Source organism: Centrocercus urophasianus, unplaced genomic scaffold (assembly GCF_019232065.1).
Source record: "Centrocercus urophasianus isolate 14NV4802_14NV808 unplaced genomic scaffold, USGS_Curo_1.0 seq_13, whole genome shotgun sequence".
In the NCBI taxonomy this organism is placed as follows: Eukaryota; Metazoa; Chordata; class Aves; order Galliformes; family Phasianidae; genus Centrocercus; species Centrocercus urophasianus.
The window spans coordinates 23,835,511-23,853,969 of NW_024884475.1; the positions used below are offsets into that span (position 1 = coordinate 23,835,511).

Genomic DNA, 18,459 nt, shown 5'->3' on the forward strand with positions numbered 1-18,459 from the left:
GTGTTACAAGCTGCAGAAGTCTGCATTTAGATTGCACTCTGTGGAGACTGTACAGCTTTGCACAAGGTGGTTTCTACGTAGGAGCTATGTGGACCATGTATGCACGATGCTTTTGAACATACGCAGCATTAATAATGCAGGGGTGTGAAACCTTTAAGCAGAGTTGATTACAATGCTTTTTCAATGAGCTAAGCTGCAGATTGTTCAAATTATTAGTGACCATAGTCTGCTTGCCAAGATGTGGCTGCTTCGCATGTTCAGGGCAAAAGAACCTGTATATTTTTAGGAAACCTAAGTACTGCAGTTCAGTTAATGAGAAATAAATATAATTAAATATATTCAGCTTGCACAGTTTCTGAGAGGTGATATAGAACTGTCCAAGAGCAGCAAACAGTGTGGATGAGCATGCACTCTGCTTATCTCAAATCACGTTTCCACAGCATTGCTCAAGTTCCCTGCCTGCAGCTCTGCGCAGTGGTGCAGTGCATGTGCTCTTATTTGTCAGATGCTGGGAGCTTTCCCTGGAGTCTCCACTGAGAAGGAAAGAAGGAATTTGATATATACATAAAATTATTTTTTAAAATTCTTTCCACATCATCTCACATCTCTGACTTGCAAGTAGTGCAATAATGATGGGTGAAGCAACTTACTGCCACGTACAGTTGGCAATTTAAATGTAGCAGAATGATTAAGGGAAAACAACATCCAGGGTCATAAATATGAAGGAAGAAGTTGCTCTGGATTTCGTGTGGTAGAGCAAAAACACTGATTCATCAAAAAGTGGTATTATGGAATCCTTGTGGACAGAAACACTCTGGCCAGTGGTTGGCTTCACTAAATTCCTTTAAGAAAACAAGTCTGGGAATTGTGCTCATTTTTAAACATCTTCATGTGTTTAATTGGCTGTTTAGAAGTGTTGAAAAAAGTTCACAGTAAGGCTGTGTGTCAGAAGTTGAATAATAACTGTCTATTGCCTCATGCTTTTTTGCATTAGATTCTAGTTGGTGGAAGGATTTTTTGTTCTTTTAGACACGTTTTATAAGTGTCTTTATTCATTTTTGCTATTCGTTGAAAACAAAGTTATTAGCTAGTTATTAAGATCAAAATGAAAATAGACCACCACCTAATATTTTTAGAATGAAGGTAAAACACACGATGAAATTCCTTTATAGCTCACAAAATATTGCAAATTTTGCATTGACTGAAGGATAAGAAATCCTTTAGTAAAGGATTAGTACTGATTGTTCCTCCTGCCTTCTGTAGTGGTTTTCAAGAATTGGTGACGTGAGCTCTGAGCTTCCTTACTCAGGGTTAGGCTCTTCACATACAACTGTTTCCCCATCTTTCTTCCCTCTTGCTATGGAAATAAGCCTTACTGGTGCAGGCAGTTTCATGCTGGCATAGAACTACACAGTGAGGTGAGCAGAGACGTTTTTTCATACGTTGTCATTTTAAGCAGCCTTTGTGTAGGCAAAGCTTTAGTTCACTGACTGCTTTCCTTCTTCCCTCCAAAAATATGCTGCGGCGAAAACGTGCCGAATCAGTGCATTCCTTCTGGCAGCAGAGAATTCTCTCTTTGCCAAGTTTCTGCCACTCCTGGAACACAGGCTTCTCTCTTGGTATCTGCTACGTAGTAAGGATGTGTCGAGGCAGTATTAGCCCCTGCATGCTACTAGAAAAAAAGGCAGGACATAGGAGCTATGTAAAAGAAAAAGCTGCTGTTAGCTTGCTGACAGCTGCTAATCCTCAGTTTTGTATCTTCATTCTGAGTTCCCTTGTGTAACCTCAGAGAAAAAAAAAAAAGCAAACATCTCTGAAAATGGCTTACTTTTGCACAAAAATGATGCTCATACCAAAAGTGATGCTTTTGTGTAGGGCTACAACTTTTTTCTTGAAAGCTACTTTAAAATGAAAAGTTTAGTCTCGCTTGATCCAATAGGACAGTTAAATTGTCACCTTTTTATCTGATCTTGCACTCATATTGCTGTAGCATGCGTGCTAGGCGGCTTGTTCTCCCTTTGGTGTATTTATTTGTTTGGTTGGTTTTGCCTTTCTGGGCGTTTTGCCATGCAAGCAGCTTCACTCTTACAGAATCTGCGCATTTTGCACTGCAAAATTTCTCACACGCTTCTTTGTAACTCCTGGCCATTAAGAGCAAGCACCATTTAAAAAACCATCACTTTTGGAGTCGTAACAGCTTTTGGAGTGTTTTACTCACTCTATTCTTTATGCTTCACAAGCGGATGCCTTTCTGAAATTCCCAGTAAATTTAGCTTACTTATCATCTTAGACAAATATAACACTTCTTGTCTTTCAACAGCTCTGCAAAGGCAGAAAAATTTGCCTCGCGCTGCCTTCAAAACCAAACAGTTTCTTCAAACTCCATCTGCAAAAGGAGGTAATTAACTTATAGGCTCTTATCAAGCTCCAGCAAGTCTCGGATAATTGTTCACCTGCATTAAATCTCATACATTCAAGATTAATGAAGTTGCTGTTGCATGTTGAGATTAACTGAGTAGCTCTTGGTGTAACAAAGAATCTAACTTCACAGGATCACAGAATGGCCAGGGTTGGAAGAGACCTCAAGGATGATGAATCTGCAACCCCCCTGCCATATGCAGGGCCAACAACCTCCACATTTAATATTAGACCAGTAGCTAACTTCTTGGTCTAAACATTGAAAATAACATTCCTGTATCACATAAGGAAAGAATAGCTTTAAATCTGATTTTGAGACAAAAATCCAATTGTTAGGTGACTTCTAGCATTGATCACTAAAAAGCAGACTTCTGAATGAATATTTAGTGGGGTGACACTTACTTGGATGGGATTTTTTTCTTACAACATACAGTTTGTAAAACGAGTTTTGTAAACATTACTGAACGTGAAAAATAATCAGACAAGTGAAAACACTGTCTTTCACTTAGTTCTGGAAACAAACAGTAACAACTTCACCCTTCTGCATACAGCGTCAACTGGAGATTTGTGCACATGAGTACACATTGCTTGTGCTTCCTCCCTTCCTCTCAAAACCAAACCATTATCCCACAGTAATTTAGTTTGTGTTGGGGTTTTTTTTCCCCTCAAAGAATTAGAGACTGTTGTGTATAATGTTCCAGTTGGCTAATGACTCAAGTTGACATTTTTGAGAAGTCCTAAATCCAATTAGGCAAGCTTTAGCTAATTTTTTACTAATGCGGGCAGCCTTGCTTGTGACACTGCCTCAATTTCGCTACAAGATGAAAACAAAAGTATATAGTTTTGGCTTCAAATGTAGTTGGTCCTGTTGTGTATTACAGACAAGAAAGCTTTGTTTGATGACCTTATCTGTTGCCAGTTCATTAGATATTTCTATGTTAGAAACTCTTAAGGATGGTAGGAATACTTGTAGATCCTGGAGGTGGTTGACAATAAGCATGCCTTTCAGTGCTTTAACACTAACTTCTTTCAGTCAGCTTCATTCCATTCACAAAGTTTTAGTGTCCTGCCTTCCCTTGAATTATCAGTGTCATGACTTTGAAGCAGATTCACGTGGCTGATAGGAAGTTTCTAATGGTCTTTAAGATATTTCCAAATGCAAAAAACTTCTCTCAGCGTTCTGCTTTGGCATACAACCATCTTTTTTATTCCTTCCCAAAGCTTTCTGTGCCCTTTCCAGCAGGCAGTGCCTTTGCACTCATCCCATTACGTAGAACACTCGCAGGGCCCGTGGCCTCGCCTGCAGCTGTTGAAACGTGCAGAAACACAGAAATGTTCTGGTCTTTGCTGCGTTGGTTTTCTCGTCTGTGACCTAAGTGAGATTCTTGGGATCGTAGCAGTGTTACGCAGCAATGAAACAAGACCTTTGTTTCAGAACAATAAATGACTGTAGGCAGAAATTCTTCTTAGTTTCTTAAAACGTTGGTCATCACATCTCTTAACAGCTTTTGCATAAGCACTTTGGCACGTTTGGGTTTTTTTTAATCGTTTTCTGTAAAACATTTCAAAATACTTTCAAGAAACAAAGTCTTTACCTCACAGTAGCAGATTTGTTAAGGTTTATACGACTGTTCTGTATCAGTCTGAATTATTTCATACTGATGTTTCAGTTTAACTGCATCTGAATTGGTTCAGTTTCGAGTTGGTGTGCAGCAGCTGGCTTTGGGGTTCAGTCCTTACTGCAGCCGACTTCTGCCCTGCAATGGGGAGCAGAATCCCGAGAGGATGGAAAATCCCTCCCAGCATCATGCACGATGCCATTTGTTTTTCCTTACTGCCTCAGGTTTTGATTGTAGTTGATTCTAGTCGTTTGCTGCCTAAGGAGATGGAGTTGTGTGCTGTTGTTAAAACACTGCCCTTATGTGTTTTCATTAAAATCTACCAGTTTGCTACTGCAGATGGGTATACAGTGTCAAATAGATGAGGCAGTACTTCACTTTTTGTAATCCTGTCTTACAAATATGCCAAACTGAATTTTATTAAATATCCAAAAATGCACTAAGACAAAAGTGTAGAGCAGTCTGCATGTAGAGCAGAATGGTGAGGTGCTTTGCCAGTGATTACTTCAGAGATCATAGCTCACTGAAAGACAATTAATTCCTTTATGTAAAATAGCAAATACAGCTCTCAGCAACATCTGCAACGTGCGTGCTGACAAGAAACACTGTGTGAATTGACAGCTCAAGCTGGAAGTGTGGCAAAACGGGGTGGGAGAACAACGGGGAATGGAGAAGACTAATTTGCTGGTGTAATGCTAGAATGGGATGATAAAAGTAGGATGGCAGAGTTTTTGGCTCCAACAAACGAGATCAAGCCCAAACACAGCAGCCACAGATACAGAAATGAAGGAGAAAAGCTGCTTACCTTTGGAAGCTCTCAGGTAGGCAGGGATCTCCAGTAAGATACCCTCACCTACTGCTAACCCTTAAATGAGGTCTGGGAAAAGGTGGATCCTGGCTCCACCCCTTCTGGCCACTCAGGAGCATTGCACACACCTGAGGTGCCTAGGTTGGCCCTGCCTTCCTACCAGGTGCTCAATCACCGTTTCAGGCCATGACTTTGCATTTCCACTGCAGCTGGATTCTTATCTCTGGGAAAATGAGAAACTCTCTTCAGTTACAAGTTTTTGTTGCACTCAAGGCTTTGAACCTTTTCCCCATCGTTCTTGCGTTAGCAGCCAAAACTGTCCTTGGCAGCTCTAAGGCTGTGCCCAGTGTTTATATACTGTTTATATATTATTATTCAGTAGGTCAGTTGCTAACATGGTGCTGTATTTGAGTTCCACCAAGTACAGTGATGAGGAATTTAGTGATGAAAGCTCCCTTTGTTTAGACTGTAGAATCTGTTGGTAATTGCTGATTTAATTACACCAATCTTACTGACAGTTTCACATTCAAAAAAACCCCACCCTTCTAATATGTCGTCTGTCATAGTTGTAGGAGCACTTTGCTGCCATTCTTGTCCCATCATTGTGCTGTTAATGCTTTCTGTAATCCATCGTCTGGCTTGACACCAAGGTTTTAAGGGCTTTTCTTTATTCTCCTTGCTACTTACCAACCGTCACGTATTGCTGACATCTCTACCACCTTTGTCAGCCTTTCCCATCCGCAGCCTCATGCTTTCTACTGTCAGTAGAAAGGCCCTCTTGTATAATCCCAAAGGAATTGAATCCAACTCACATCTATAACGTACATATTAATCTTTCTATCAAGTCCCATCAGGAATAGCTTTGCAGAACAATCTGGAAATTATCACTTTCTCTGTACCCCATATAGGAGGTCATGTTCCTATCATTACTGGTTTCTTCTCTACTCCTCTATTCGTAGTGGATCTGTCTTGTAAAATGATAATGAGTGCTGTGTGAAGGGTCATCTTTGTCAAGTACAACATCACTCAAAGAGGAACTCAATTTCCTCTGCATAAAGAGATGTTTTAGTCAAAAAGGAATTGCTCATGCAAGGTCACTAAACGTCAGCGTGGTTTCTCCTTTTTTCTGATTGATTGTCCAACATCAGCTGTTGCTGAATCCCATCCTAATCAAGCTGAGAAGCTGGTGAAATTCCATTCAACTATTAAGAAGATTGATTAGTTCAAGAATTCTGTTCAGTGATACATTATGCATATTTTTACAATATTTCTGATACTCATAAGGAATTGAATTTAAGATTTAGTATTACCAAAGGACTTAAATATTGTCAGTATTTTGCTGCAAGGATCAATTGTCATTAATTGCTAGTTGTCTTTGAAAATTCAGAATTAATTCTTGTGTATATAATAAATAAGAACTCTTCCTATTGCATTGAGTAAAATAAATACATAGAACCAAAAAAAAAAAAGGCATACGTTTGTGTGTGCGCTTTGAATTAAAGGCTTGTAGAGAGTGCTAAATTCTAAGTCTAAGCCAATAAATAGATTGTCACTGGTTTAGTAACATTTCCCAGGGAGGATTTGATAAAGACCTGCATTTTACATACTGACTAACTTTGATAACAAAGTATTTGAATTCAGCTGTAAGTAAAACTGGTAAGAAGAGGAAGGCTATAAACTGTCAGCGTGGTCTGGTTTAAGTTTCATAGCTGCATCTCTTTGGTGCTGGGAGATGGCTGACTTTATTTGTTTTTATATTTTTGCCTTCAGACTACAGATTTTGAACTTGACCCTATCATAAGATGAATCCTGACTCAATGGATTTGGTTGAGAAGAACAGCACAAACTTTAGGATGCCTTGCGCTGAGCTGCATTCTTGTACCCGAGGAAGTGCAAACATGCACAGATGTCACACTAGAATCCTATATACTTTAATGTGTTCATTTAAAGATGGAAATTAGGTACATTTCTGAAACAGCCGAATTTCTTCTTACCAAATATGTTCACTTCTGTTTCTTCTGGCTTGACGGATAGAATGGTTATAGCCTTATTGGCATTACTTAAAAAGCCAGATAAATATTCATAGTAGGTAAAGGGAGCATTGGAGTTATATCAAAAACATGACAAAAAGGACATCTGAATTCCTGTTTCTCATTGCTGCTTGATTGGCTGTCCTCCATTATACATTGTGTTTGAATTTTCACACAGAATCCTTGCCTGTTTTTAATGTCAGTTATACTGTAAGTTATGCTTGAAAGTAACTTCTGCCTTCTATTTTCCAGTACCTTCGTCAAGTAAATTCCGCTCACCCGCAGCGCCGTCTCCCCTTGCTCTGCGGCAGCCGCTGAAAGCGTTTGGTAACCACGGACCTGCTTCTGTTGCTCCTCTGGAAGCCACGCAGCTGACACACAGCAGTTCTTCACCGGGGCCTCTTGCAGCTCAGAGTTCAGGCTTGCCCAGCCCTGCCAGCGGTGTTAACAGCACCACCCTCACCAGGCCGGCGGGGACAGCGGGGATGAGGAGTGGTTTGCCCAGACCCAGTGCCCCTTCCACGGGGGGCATCCCAGTGCCTCGTAGCAAACTTGCACAGCCTGTTCGCAGGTGAGTGTGGGAAAGGCAGTCCCAATGTTTGGTTTGCACACTGATTTCTGTACGTTGTATATCTCTGCTGTCCCTGACTGCAATTTTTAGTTTGGTTCCAGGTCTTAAGAAATGACAGAAATGGAAACCTCCACGGCAAGTGTTTGTGTTTTCAAAAAGGGGTTTGAAGCAAAACTGAGAGAAAATGTTTCTTGAATTGGGATGGGAAGATGGGTGAAGCTGAAATGAATAATGAAAGATACTGAACTAAATAAGTGTCACAGCATGGGGCTGCGAAGGCAAAGATTTGTTCTTCTGTGGTTTAAAAAAAAAGTCACCAAAATGTAGCTGGCAAATGAAAATTTATTTGTACCACTGAGTGACACAGTCTGAAGTTGTTAGAACTACTGAAGCTCCTTTTGTAAACCGTGTCAAGTAATGGCACCACAGTAGAACACTTTTTCGTTAGGAAGGAAGGCTCGTTAACAACAAAGGGCTCATCCATTGGGTATTCTTAACCTAACGTAAATATCAGTGCAGTTAAGCCACAGGATGAAAGAAAATTTTCAACTCAAACATAACCTCAGTGTCAGCAGCCACCTGTAGAAGTTGCTTAATGTCAGAGTTTTGGAAAGCAACTACAAGAGGAGTTAATTATCAGCTGAAGGTTACATGGACAGTTTGTCTTCAGGGGAATAGAAGGAAACGGTGCATAACTTGGAATATGTGCTTTTAATGCCAGGCTAGTGTGTGTTTTCACTGAAGATGTCAAGTGGAAGACACCTGACATAAGGAAGCAGTCATCCATGAGGAATATTGAGAATCCCCTTAAGCAGAAAGAAAAAACAGTTATCTCCAGTATCATAGGAAAGGTGAAACAGTCTTAAAGAGCAGTTCTGCTGTGAGTGTTGGGCAGGGAACAAGAAGTGACTGGCAGTACTGACTGTTTAATACTCCATAAGCAGCATGAAATGTGCTATTATAAACAGCAAGGGTGGTTTTTTTTTTTTTACAGAAACTTTTTAAGAGAAGCAAAGTGTAGTTGTCCAAATCCCAGCTGGCCTTAGGAGTGCTTCAGTTATTACACAGCTCTTGTACATGCTGTAGGTACAGCATGCAGTAGCTGTATGCAGTGCAGTAGTGAAGTATCAATGAACTTCCAAGATTCTGATGTAAGGAAAGTACTCTAAAAAGGAACTCTCTGCTTATACAGAAAAAAAAAAGCTCATTTTTAAATCTGTGTTCTTGTAGAATACAGTAAAAAATGTTTTCTGACTGTTTATTTAGATGGTTTTCTGATGGGATAATTGTTAAGTTCATAAACTGAAAAATACTTTGGAGTTTATGTTAAAAAAACTGTACTGCAGAGAAGCAAATGAGTGAAGTGTGTACTTTATTTTAAAAACGCTTAAGCTCTTACCTATCGTAGATGGAGACTTAGCTGTTATGTATGAAACTGAAAAACATCTCCTTTTCTTTCAGATCATTACCTGCTCCCAAAACCTACAGCAACATGAAAGATGAGAGTTGGAAAGATGGCTGCTATTGAACTGCAGAGCTTAATGCAAAGTTCCAGTGCTCATGGATGCTTCCTCACCAGGCTAACACACAGCTTGATTCTACAGACTGTTCAGATGTGACTTTTGGGATTTGTATGAATTCCAGACCTCTCTGTCTCTAATTAGCACAAGCTGGCAGAGATTATAAAGCAGCACTTTAATGACATCTAACATCAGATGTTTGGTGGTCATACAATCACTTTCACATTAAATTGCTCTCAGTTATGTTTTGGGTTTTTTTTTTCTTGCTTGCTAAAATGGGTCAATGTGAGCATTTATGACAGCGGCCAATGTCTGGGCAAGAACCTAATGAATGCCAAAGAAATGCCCATCTTGGAAAACAGCAAGGACAACAATCACTTAGGTTTTCCAAAACATCCTCTTCAACCTATTTTAATTCAACAGAAAGGTTGGAAATACTAATTAAAACAAGGCTACGTTGATATTCTGATTGCAGACTGCTACAGTGCTACTGAAATATTGCTGTTAACAATTGAATGAGATTCTCATTGGGAAAAGTGGTACATATATCCTTCAGGGAGAATCAAAAGCTACTCTGGAAGATCAGGCAGAACAGTAATGAGTAGCCATGGCTTTTATTAATGTTAAAGGTTTGAATGTAGCAGACGTACACAAATGCAATAGTATAGATTGCATCTTTCCTGTGTTGATTTATCAGCTTTACATGCTCTTACTGCTTGATTGCCAAAAGGGCTTAGCATCAGTTGTACAATCTTTCTGACCTTAAAGTTCCTGGCTCAGGAAAGATGGCCTTTGCTGTTGTAGCCACATTTTTAACACATTACTCACTATTTGGGGAAAACTTTTTTTATAGCAGGTTTCCTTAAAAAGGAACAAGCAAGTAGTAATGTTCATTCATTGTCATACCATACCACTATGCTTGCAGCCTGGAACACAACTGTAAATGCTGATAGTAGAGGAGAAGGAAACACAACTATGCACTTGTAACATACAAATTTTAAGGTAATGAGTTGACTCTTGATGCCAAATGATATTCATTTAGGTGATGTTCCATGGTATGAGGGAGTTTTCTGTATCCTATTTTTTTACTTTCATCCATTTCTTAAATTGGTTTATTTTAAATTGTAAATATTTTTACAGAAGATATTTCCCATGTAAGTAAGTGTGTTTTAAATATGTACTTTGCCTTACATATGTGTATCTTACATTACTGGTAATAGAGTATGAAACCTGCTATGTCTGTTTACAAGCTCTTAAATTTCTCCTGTGGCTCTGACGTGTTCTAACACTCATGTTTTTCTCAGAACAACTCATTATATAATTAGCATTTGAACCGTCATTTTCTGTTTCAGAAGACATCCTACAAACACTTGTAACTAAGGTCGTGTTTGGTGGGACAAGTTAAATGGAAGGGATTTTGTTTGAGGCTTTTTCAGTGTGTTGGATGTACAGTCAGTGAAATAATGAAAGGTGAGTGGTATCCTTTGTGCAACGACTGACAAACACTACAGGTTGGATCAGGCAGCAGATAGCCTTCAGCCCCTGAGTTTGGAACTGCTGGTGTATTTTGACTCCCACCAAGAGGATAACTAACCCTGAAATCCATGCACTTGAGTTGTAGGCAGGCGTTTGCATATTCCTGGATAAAAAGCCATGCAATACTACTTGTGTTGGAAGAAGCCAAACAGAAAGTAGCAGAGACTGATTTGCTCTTAATTACTCAAGCAGCTGTAGGCAAGCTATGGAGTGATGAGTGACTTCATGCTCCAGACCAGTATCTGTGCTGAGACTTTGCCATTGGTATCAAATATACTGTAATTTGTAAGATTGCAGCAGAAGTCACCTGCTGAAACAAGCTGGTCTTGCGTTCCTGGCACAGGCAGCGGATGTCAGTAAGTGTCGCACGTGGCTGTTAAGTAGAAGAGGTCAAATGCACCTGTTCCCAAAGACAGAATTTTTAATATGTCAGCATTTTACAAAGCAATGCTGCTTCACTGAAAAAAGAGTTTACTTTTAATTGGTGGATTTTATTAAACACCTTGGTTGACTTTTAGAAGTCCATTTAGAGGACAATACTGGGGTTTTACCATGGCTGCATCAAACTGTTTTGTAAGTTTCCTTAAGTAATTTGTTACTTGGCTAAATTCAGCTTCACTTCTTAAGCATTCTTTTCTCTGCTGTTCTACTCCCCCTGAAATACAACAAACAGCTTCCTGAAAAGACAGACTGTCTGTTTACTAGAAAGCCTTCGTGCATTACCAGTTTATTGATATCAGGAAATCATGGGGCTCTGTGTTTAGAGATTTACTGCAGAAGTGTGGAAATATGGATTTGATAAACTAGTGCCTATGATTTACTTAACTTATGTTTGATATAGTAGTAAGGGTTTTATGAATGTGGATTACTTTTTGTGCCAACAGCTCGGAATTGTTGTATGTATGTAGGCAGAAAGACTCATTCTGCTTCCAAAGTTATTTAATTTTTTTTGTTTGAATGTTTTTGTAAGTGTTAAAGTGTAAAAATATATAAAATATTCTTACCACAAAATACTGCCTTCATCATTCTTATAACAAACTGTTTATGAAGTCTTCGTGTACTTATAGGGCGGTTTTTTTTAGAGGTTCTTGTTGGATTATTTTTTTGGGGGGGGAGGGGGAAGGAGAGGGGGTGTTCCCTTCCCAGAACTGTATTCACTTCTTCAATCCTGAACATCAGCTACTGTCCCTGCAGTTCATAGAGTACAGTGCTGTTATTTGGCTCTGTGATTTCCTCAGTGAATTGAGGTATTTTTGCTGCTCTCAGAGGCCTCTGCTCTCAAAGGACAGTGTGCAATTCAAGTAACATTCAAGGTTGGAAAAGATGGCTGAGATTATCCATCACCCCCTGCCAACTAAGCCATGCAGCACTGGAGGACATCTGCGCGGTTCTCAAAAACCTCCAGGGCTGGGGACTCCACCACCTCCCTGGGCAGCCCGTTCCAATGCCTCACCACTTGTACTGAGAAGTTTTTCCTAATATCCAACCTGAACTTCCCATGCTGCAAACTTAAGGCTATTGTTTCTCACCCTTATCACTGTCACCTAAGAGGAGAGGCTGATCTACCACCTCACTACAACCTCCTTGTGGGTCATTGTAGAGAACTCAGATCTCCCCTGAGCTCCTCCAGACTAAACAGCTCCAGTTCCCTCAGCTGCTCCTCATAAGACTTGTGCCCCAGACCCCTCACAGCTTCCTCACCTCTCTGGACACACTCCAGGGCCTCAATGCCTTTCTTCCGTTGAGGGGCCCCAAAACTGAACTGTACTCAAGATGTGGCCTCACCAGTGCTGAGTACAAAGGGTCCATCACCTCCCTGCTCCCACTGGCTGCTATTTCTGATACAAGCCAGAATGCTGTTGGCCTCCTTGGCACCTGGGCACACTGCTGGGTCACATTCAGCAGCTGTCAGCTAACACCACCAGGTGTTTTTCCTCTGAGCAACTCTTGTTGCTACCGAAGGGTGGGACTCAGCACTCAGCCCTATTGAAGCTCATACAATTGGCCTCAGCCCATCAATCCAGATCCCTCAGTAGGGCCTTCCTACCCTCAGGCAGATCCTCACTTCCTCCCAGCTTGGTGTCCTCTGGGAACTGAGGGTGCACCAGTCTGAGAACTGAGCATGTACTCAATTAAAGACATTAAACCAGACTGGCCCTAGTACTGATCCTTGAGGAACATCGCTCATGATGGATTTAATTTATATCATCCTCTGGATCCAGCCATCCAGGGGGTTTTTTACCCAGTAGAGAGTGCACCCATCCAAGGAATGGGCTGCCAGCTTCTCTAGGGGAGCACTCCAGGGACAGAGTCAAAGGCTTTACTAAAGCCTAAACAGATTACATGAAAAGCTATATTCTGAATTTTCATCCCAGTGATTTATGTAAGTCTTCAAGTGCAGAATCTGCCTTCTATCTTCACAGGATAGAATTCATGCTCACTTCAGCAGAGGAAACAAAAAATTCTCATTACAAAAATTTGGGAATTTATGTAGAAAATTGAGCAACCTAAAAAGTGTATCCAGCAAGCCTCAGTTCAGCTGTTAAGTTTTACCTAGTTCAAAAACATGCCTTTATGTTACAACTGATAATATGTGGACAAGAAACTGGATATATGCATTAAGAGCAGTACAGGCCAACAATTCTTCAACCCATTGCTTTCTGTTATCTCCTCCCAAGCAATATTGCATGCTTGTACTGTATCTTCTGTTCTTTGTAGCCTGCTTTGGTCCACACAGCAGCAAGAAGTTTGCTTTGAATTTGGTAATGTGCATTTTGCTACAGCATAACATAAGCAATAGCCAGCATGCTCTTCCACACCTTGAATCATTAATACTGCTGTTGTGTTAAAGGTGGCTGATTGCTTTTACTGCTGCAGTAGCTGGAAATCATTCAACCTCATAGCTGTGAAATCCATGACCCTTTGAGCAAGATGTCTGCAGCAACCAATGTTCAGGCTCTTCACAGGCCTTTAAAGCGTTCTCATGGAGGTGCCACATACAAATCCACAGCAAGAGCACAGCTGTCAGATTCAGTAAGCCTGTTTCCATAACACAAATGCCATCCTTTCATCATGGCAGCATTAAAATAGTTAAGCTGGACTTACTTCTATATGGTAAACAGACGTAGCGTGATTTGTACAGTGAAATTCAACCAGTGAGACTCACCATGTATTCCAGCATAGTCCTCTGGTTTGTAATGAAACATCCAGATCAGAATGTTTTCCCCGAGGCAGCTTACCTTCTAAAGCAGAGCTGACTTCACTCCTCCTGCCCCTTGAATGCAAGCTGCTCCTTCCCTTTGCCTTTTGGTTCAGCAATCAAACATGGTTTGCTTCATGCTCCTTCAGGAAAACCTAGGGCAGCATCAAAATCATAGGCAATTCGGTTGCCTTTTCCACGTCTCTCCTAGCAGGTTTCTATAATAAACTCTTCTGTATTAAACTTACACTGAGCATCGCGATACTGCCAACACTTAGAATAATATAAACACTAAGGTTGGAAAAGACCACTAAGGTCATCCAGTCCAAACACCAACCCAATATTCCATGCCCACCAACCTACATCCCTCAGCACCTCGTGATTTCAAAGGGAAGAGAGTATTTTTTTCTCCACAGTCCTCTCATGCTGCAGGAAGGTGTGACTGCTCCCATGTTGGTGCTGCAGAAGCATTGGGGCAGGTTCTACAGGACAGTGCATTACTCACCTTGAGCTGAGCTGGGGAAGTAAATGTGAGTGGGGCTTACGCTGCTGCTGTCTGTTAGTGACTGCACTCCACTGTGATCATCTGAAACTAACTTTTACTACAAATACTTCTGAGAAAGACAAATCACAGCAAACTTCATTAAATACAACAGCAATGTGTTTTTAGTTCTGCCTCTTGATCTGTAAGAGCAAGAGTTGGGCTTTTTTAAACCTATTAAGTTAAAAAGTGTGAAGTTAGATTGCTGTAAGTGAGAAACAGACAAGACAGAAAAACCCATAGAATTACTCATGAGCATCGGCCGTCCTCTAGCACAAGGCTGACACCTGCAGGCAGTCTGAGCACAGCTTTGGTCTAGGAAGGTGAGGCTGGGATGTGGGCAGTGCTTCACACAGAACTTCAGCACAGTGAAGAAACCTTTCCCTCCCAAAGCCTTGCATTAATCCCTGGTTTGCAGTTCAGGAACTGTAAGGAGCCAACCCTCCTTCAGGCTCACGTTCTCTAGAACTGCTCACTTTACAACGGGATCCCCAGCCCCAGTGTCTCACTCATTCCGTACATCACTGCCCTCCCATTACACAACAGCTCCGCTGTGACCGCACTGAGCGCTGCAGGAACAGAGCACAGCTGTGGTGGTTACACTCACAGCTCTCCAGCACAATTAAAGGCACAGGTAATTGAAGTGATTCCCTACCCGCAAACGGGGTTTTCAGCACCCTCCACTTCTGTTGCAATCAGTTAATTACAAGGTCTCTATGGATTAAAGTTCTGTATAACTCTTCCCCAGTCAGGCTCCCAGGCTAAACTAGGGGCCATAGTAACCCTACACTGAAGGTCAGACAGGACAGGGCTCTGAGCACCCTGACTGAACTGTTGTCATCCCTAATCATTGCAGGGCAGCTGAACTAGAAAGGCTTTAGAAGGCCCCTTCCACCTCAAGTGATTCTATGATACCTTCCTCAAGGTACACCTCCCAGGTGTTTTGCTTCCCTTCAGTTAGTACCCCCAGACCAACCCATACACCCAACTACAAAAAATTCATTACCTAACAGAACTTCACTCACCTCTCTCTTTTAACCCTAGGTTAATACAGCTTCTGCTCACAGTGTGCTCCAGTAGCAGCCAGAATGCTGACAGGAGAAAGCAACAGACCAAGCTCTAATTGAGAGCTTCCAGCTCAGAGCTAGATACACCAGCCCACCACACAACCTGCTGTTTGAGAAGAGCTCTCTTTATCAGCATGAAGCTGGGCAGAACAGGTGCTGCTCGTGACAAATCGTCCTGATGCTCCTCCTTGAGAAATGCAGTTTCACTGAAGCAGGTGCTGCCATTTAGAGCCTCACGAGGGATGAAGGAGTTGGGGAACACTGGGCAAACCCTCTGCCCCTGCCTTAGCCTCTGAGTTTTCCACGAATCTCTCCCTTACACACTGATGTGGAGCCCAGCACAAGGTTAAGTTGTTTATGTTCATCCACCCCCAGGCTAATACAGATGCAAACCCTGCTAATGCTGCTTTAGCTGACTTGAACACAAAGGAATTAGGAAACCTTTGCCCTGATTCCATTTCAAGCAGTGCCTGGATATCAGTGGCAGCAGTGTTGTGTCACTGCTGTCACCTGGCTTCAGGATCAAAGAATCATTAACAGTCATTAACTGGGCTGCAGGTGACCCTCCTCTGGTTCCCTGCTCTGCCACAGGCTGCTGGTGATGTTGATGTATTTTCCTGGGGGCTCAGTCCTTTGTCAGCACCCTGTGGCTGGGAGGGAGGGGTGGGCACTCTGCTATTTAGAGACAAGGGTCAGCTGTGGGCATCCTCTCATCTGTGGCAGTGAGGTGAGCTACAAATGGAAATTTGGTCAACATCTGTTTATAAGACCAAATGTCACAGAGCAGATAATGTCTATTGTAAATGTCAGAGTTGATAGAATTTTTTTTTGTGGGGGTGGATTGGTGAAAATCTTAGCAAAGATTTGGTTCCTGTATTTATGTTGCCATTTACACAGGCCTGGATCAATGCTCAGCATTGCCTAGGCTGCACTCTAGGCACAGGAACACTGCAGGACACCAGAGCCTGTGTTGCACAGCACCCAGGCCTGGCTCAGTCCTCCTGGTCAGGAGCTGGGCTGAATGCCTGCACTGCAGAACTTATAAAAAGCAATGCTCACTGTTGGGCTTAGACCCCCATAGCCTTTGTGGGTGGCACTGCCCACATCTCAGTACACTGCAAGCACTCCCATCCCACATTTTGTGCTGTTCCCCTCCACCAAGCTTTACATTAGCAGAATGTCTTCTTTATGAGTGTGTTCCCACTTCCTGCATTTTTCTCGTTATGAAGATAATTAAATAATATTAATTACCAATGTGAATCACTGAAATTGGTCTATCAGTAATCGCGTGATAAAATTAAAGCAATAGAGAGATCACATTTACAGACCACTCCACTCTGCCCTCAGCCTTTCCGTTGCACTGTCTGGCTCTGATGCCTTTGTCACTCCGACAAGCGCTGCTCAATTTCCTAATTTTGATCTCCTGTTTTCTCTCTGCCCCACTTTGCATGAGAATCGCCCTTCCCACACAGCACTGTGACTCCATTCAAAACAGACAAGGTATCATTCAGGGTCCCTTTCTTGCACTTCACCTTTTATCCTTAATCATTAAGGTTGGAAAAGAATACTAAGAACATTAGTCCAACTGCCAACCCACCACCCCATGCCCACTGACCATGTCCCTCAGTGCCACATCTGCATGTTCTCTAAACACCTCCAGTGATAATGACCCCACCACCTCCCTAGGCAGCCCATTCCACATTTTTGGAGAAGAAATTCTTCTCCCATCTCACTACAACCTTGCTTCAGGTCATTTTAGAGAGCTCAAGTCTCTGAGCCTGCTCCAGACTGAACAATCCCAGTTTCCTCAGCTGCTCCCATAAGACTTCTGCTCCAGACTCTTCACAGCTTCCTTGTCCTTCCCTGGACACATTCCAGGGCCTCAGTGCCTTTCTTGTGCTGAGGGGCCCAAAACTGTCCTCAAGATGTGGCCTCCCCAGTGTGGAGTACAGAGGGACAATCACCTCCCTGCTCCTGCTGGCTGCGCTGTTCCTGATACAAGCCAGGATGCCACTGGCCTCGTTGGCCACTTGGGCACACTGCCCACAAGACCTGGCACCTGGTATTGCTAAAGCTTACACAAATGGCTTCAGCCTATCCAAATCCCTCTGTAGGCTTTCCTACTCTCAGGCAGATCCTCCCTTCCTCCGAGTTTGGTGTCATCTGCAAACTTACTGAGCACGCACTCAATCCCCTCACCCAGATCATCTGTGAAAACATGAAACAAGACTGGCCCCAATACTGACCCCTGAGGAACACCATCACGACCTGTTGCCAGCTGGATTTAACTCCATTCACCAGCACCACTCTCTGGGCCTTACGATTTTGGCTACCCAGATTTTTTCTGGGCTGTGAACAAAGCACCCCACCTGTCCAGACAGCTGCTGATGGGGGCTGTGTGTCTGTCTGCAGCACCTGCCTGCAGCCAGCAGTGGGGTCAGCAAGCCCAGGGATGGAACACTGCTCCACGCTTCTTATACAATACCTGCCTGGCACCCCAACACAGAAACAAAAGCCTTTGCTGACCCAAATCACCTTCCCAGTGAATCAACAGGGCCACAACATCCAGAATGCATTTCCCTGACCACAGTGACACAGCAGTCCCACTAAGATCACAGGATCAACATGAAGATTGTTTGGATTATTAAAACAAGCCTCACCTCAGCGAGGTTTTAGAAGAGCACAGGCGCTGTATGTCAGGGCTCTTTTTCATCAGATCAATGTACAACACTCTCTAGTAGGAGTATTAAGAGCTTCCCATTGTGTGTGAGATTTATTTCTTCCCATTCTCCTGAGATTTCTTTGTGAATCGATGGAGATTTAATTTAGGTAACAGCACACCTGGCTTGTGGTCTGGCCTTGCTTTGTTCATGTGCTGATCAGTGCCACAGATATCCATTTTCATTATTCTGTAAAAATCTGGCAGTGGGACAAGGACCATTTTTATTCTGTGTTTATGCAGCTTTGCCGTAAGAGCAGCAATGCCAATGAGAGTGGAGTGTAGAGGGCTGAGGCAGAGCAGTACTGCTGCTGTTGACCTGTCCCATGGGCTTATTTCCAATCTGAAGAAAGCTTCAGCAGCAGAGGGCTGGGATTTGTCTTTAGGATGTCCTTCCTCAATTAAATTAGCACTCCATGTAGCAAACAATG

The 18,459-nt window shown here is 42.3% G+C and overlaps 1 protein-coding gene across 2 annotated transcripts in view; it reads left to right on the forward strand.

The window, feature by feature from the left end:
- SLAIN2 (SLAIN motif family member 2) overlaps nucleotides 1-11,513 on the forward strand; it is a 32,461-nt gene extending 20,948 nt beyond the window's left edge. Inside the window, exons 7-9 of one of the 2 annotated variants that reach the window (XM_042812067.1) lie at nucleotides 2,321-2,398; nucleotides 7,128-7,446; nucleotides 8,908-11,513. In XM_042812067.1, coding sequence (XP_042668001.1) covers nucleotides 2,321-2,398; nucleotides 7,128-7,446; nucleotides 8,908-8,974 — 464 coding nt within the window. In that variant the 3' untranslated portion in view covers nucleotides 8,975-11,513. The remainder of the gene's footprint in view (nucleotides 1-2,320; nucleotides 2,399-7,127; nucleotides 7,447-8,907) is intronic. The other variant, XM_042812068.1, reaches the window with a different exon arrangement.
- The last annotated feature ends 6,946 nt before the right edge of the window (nucleotides 11,514-18,459 follow it).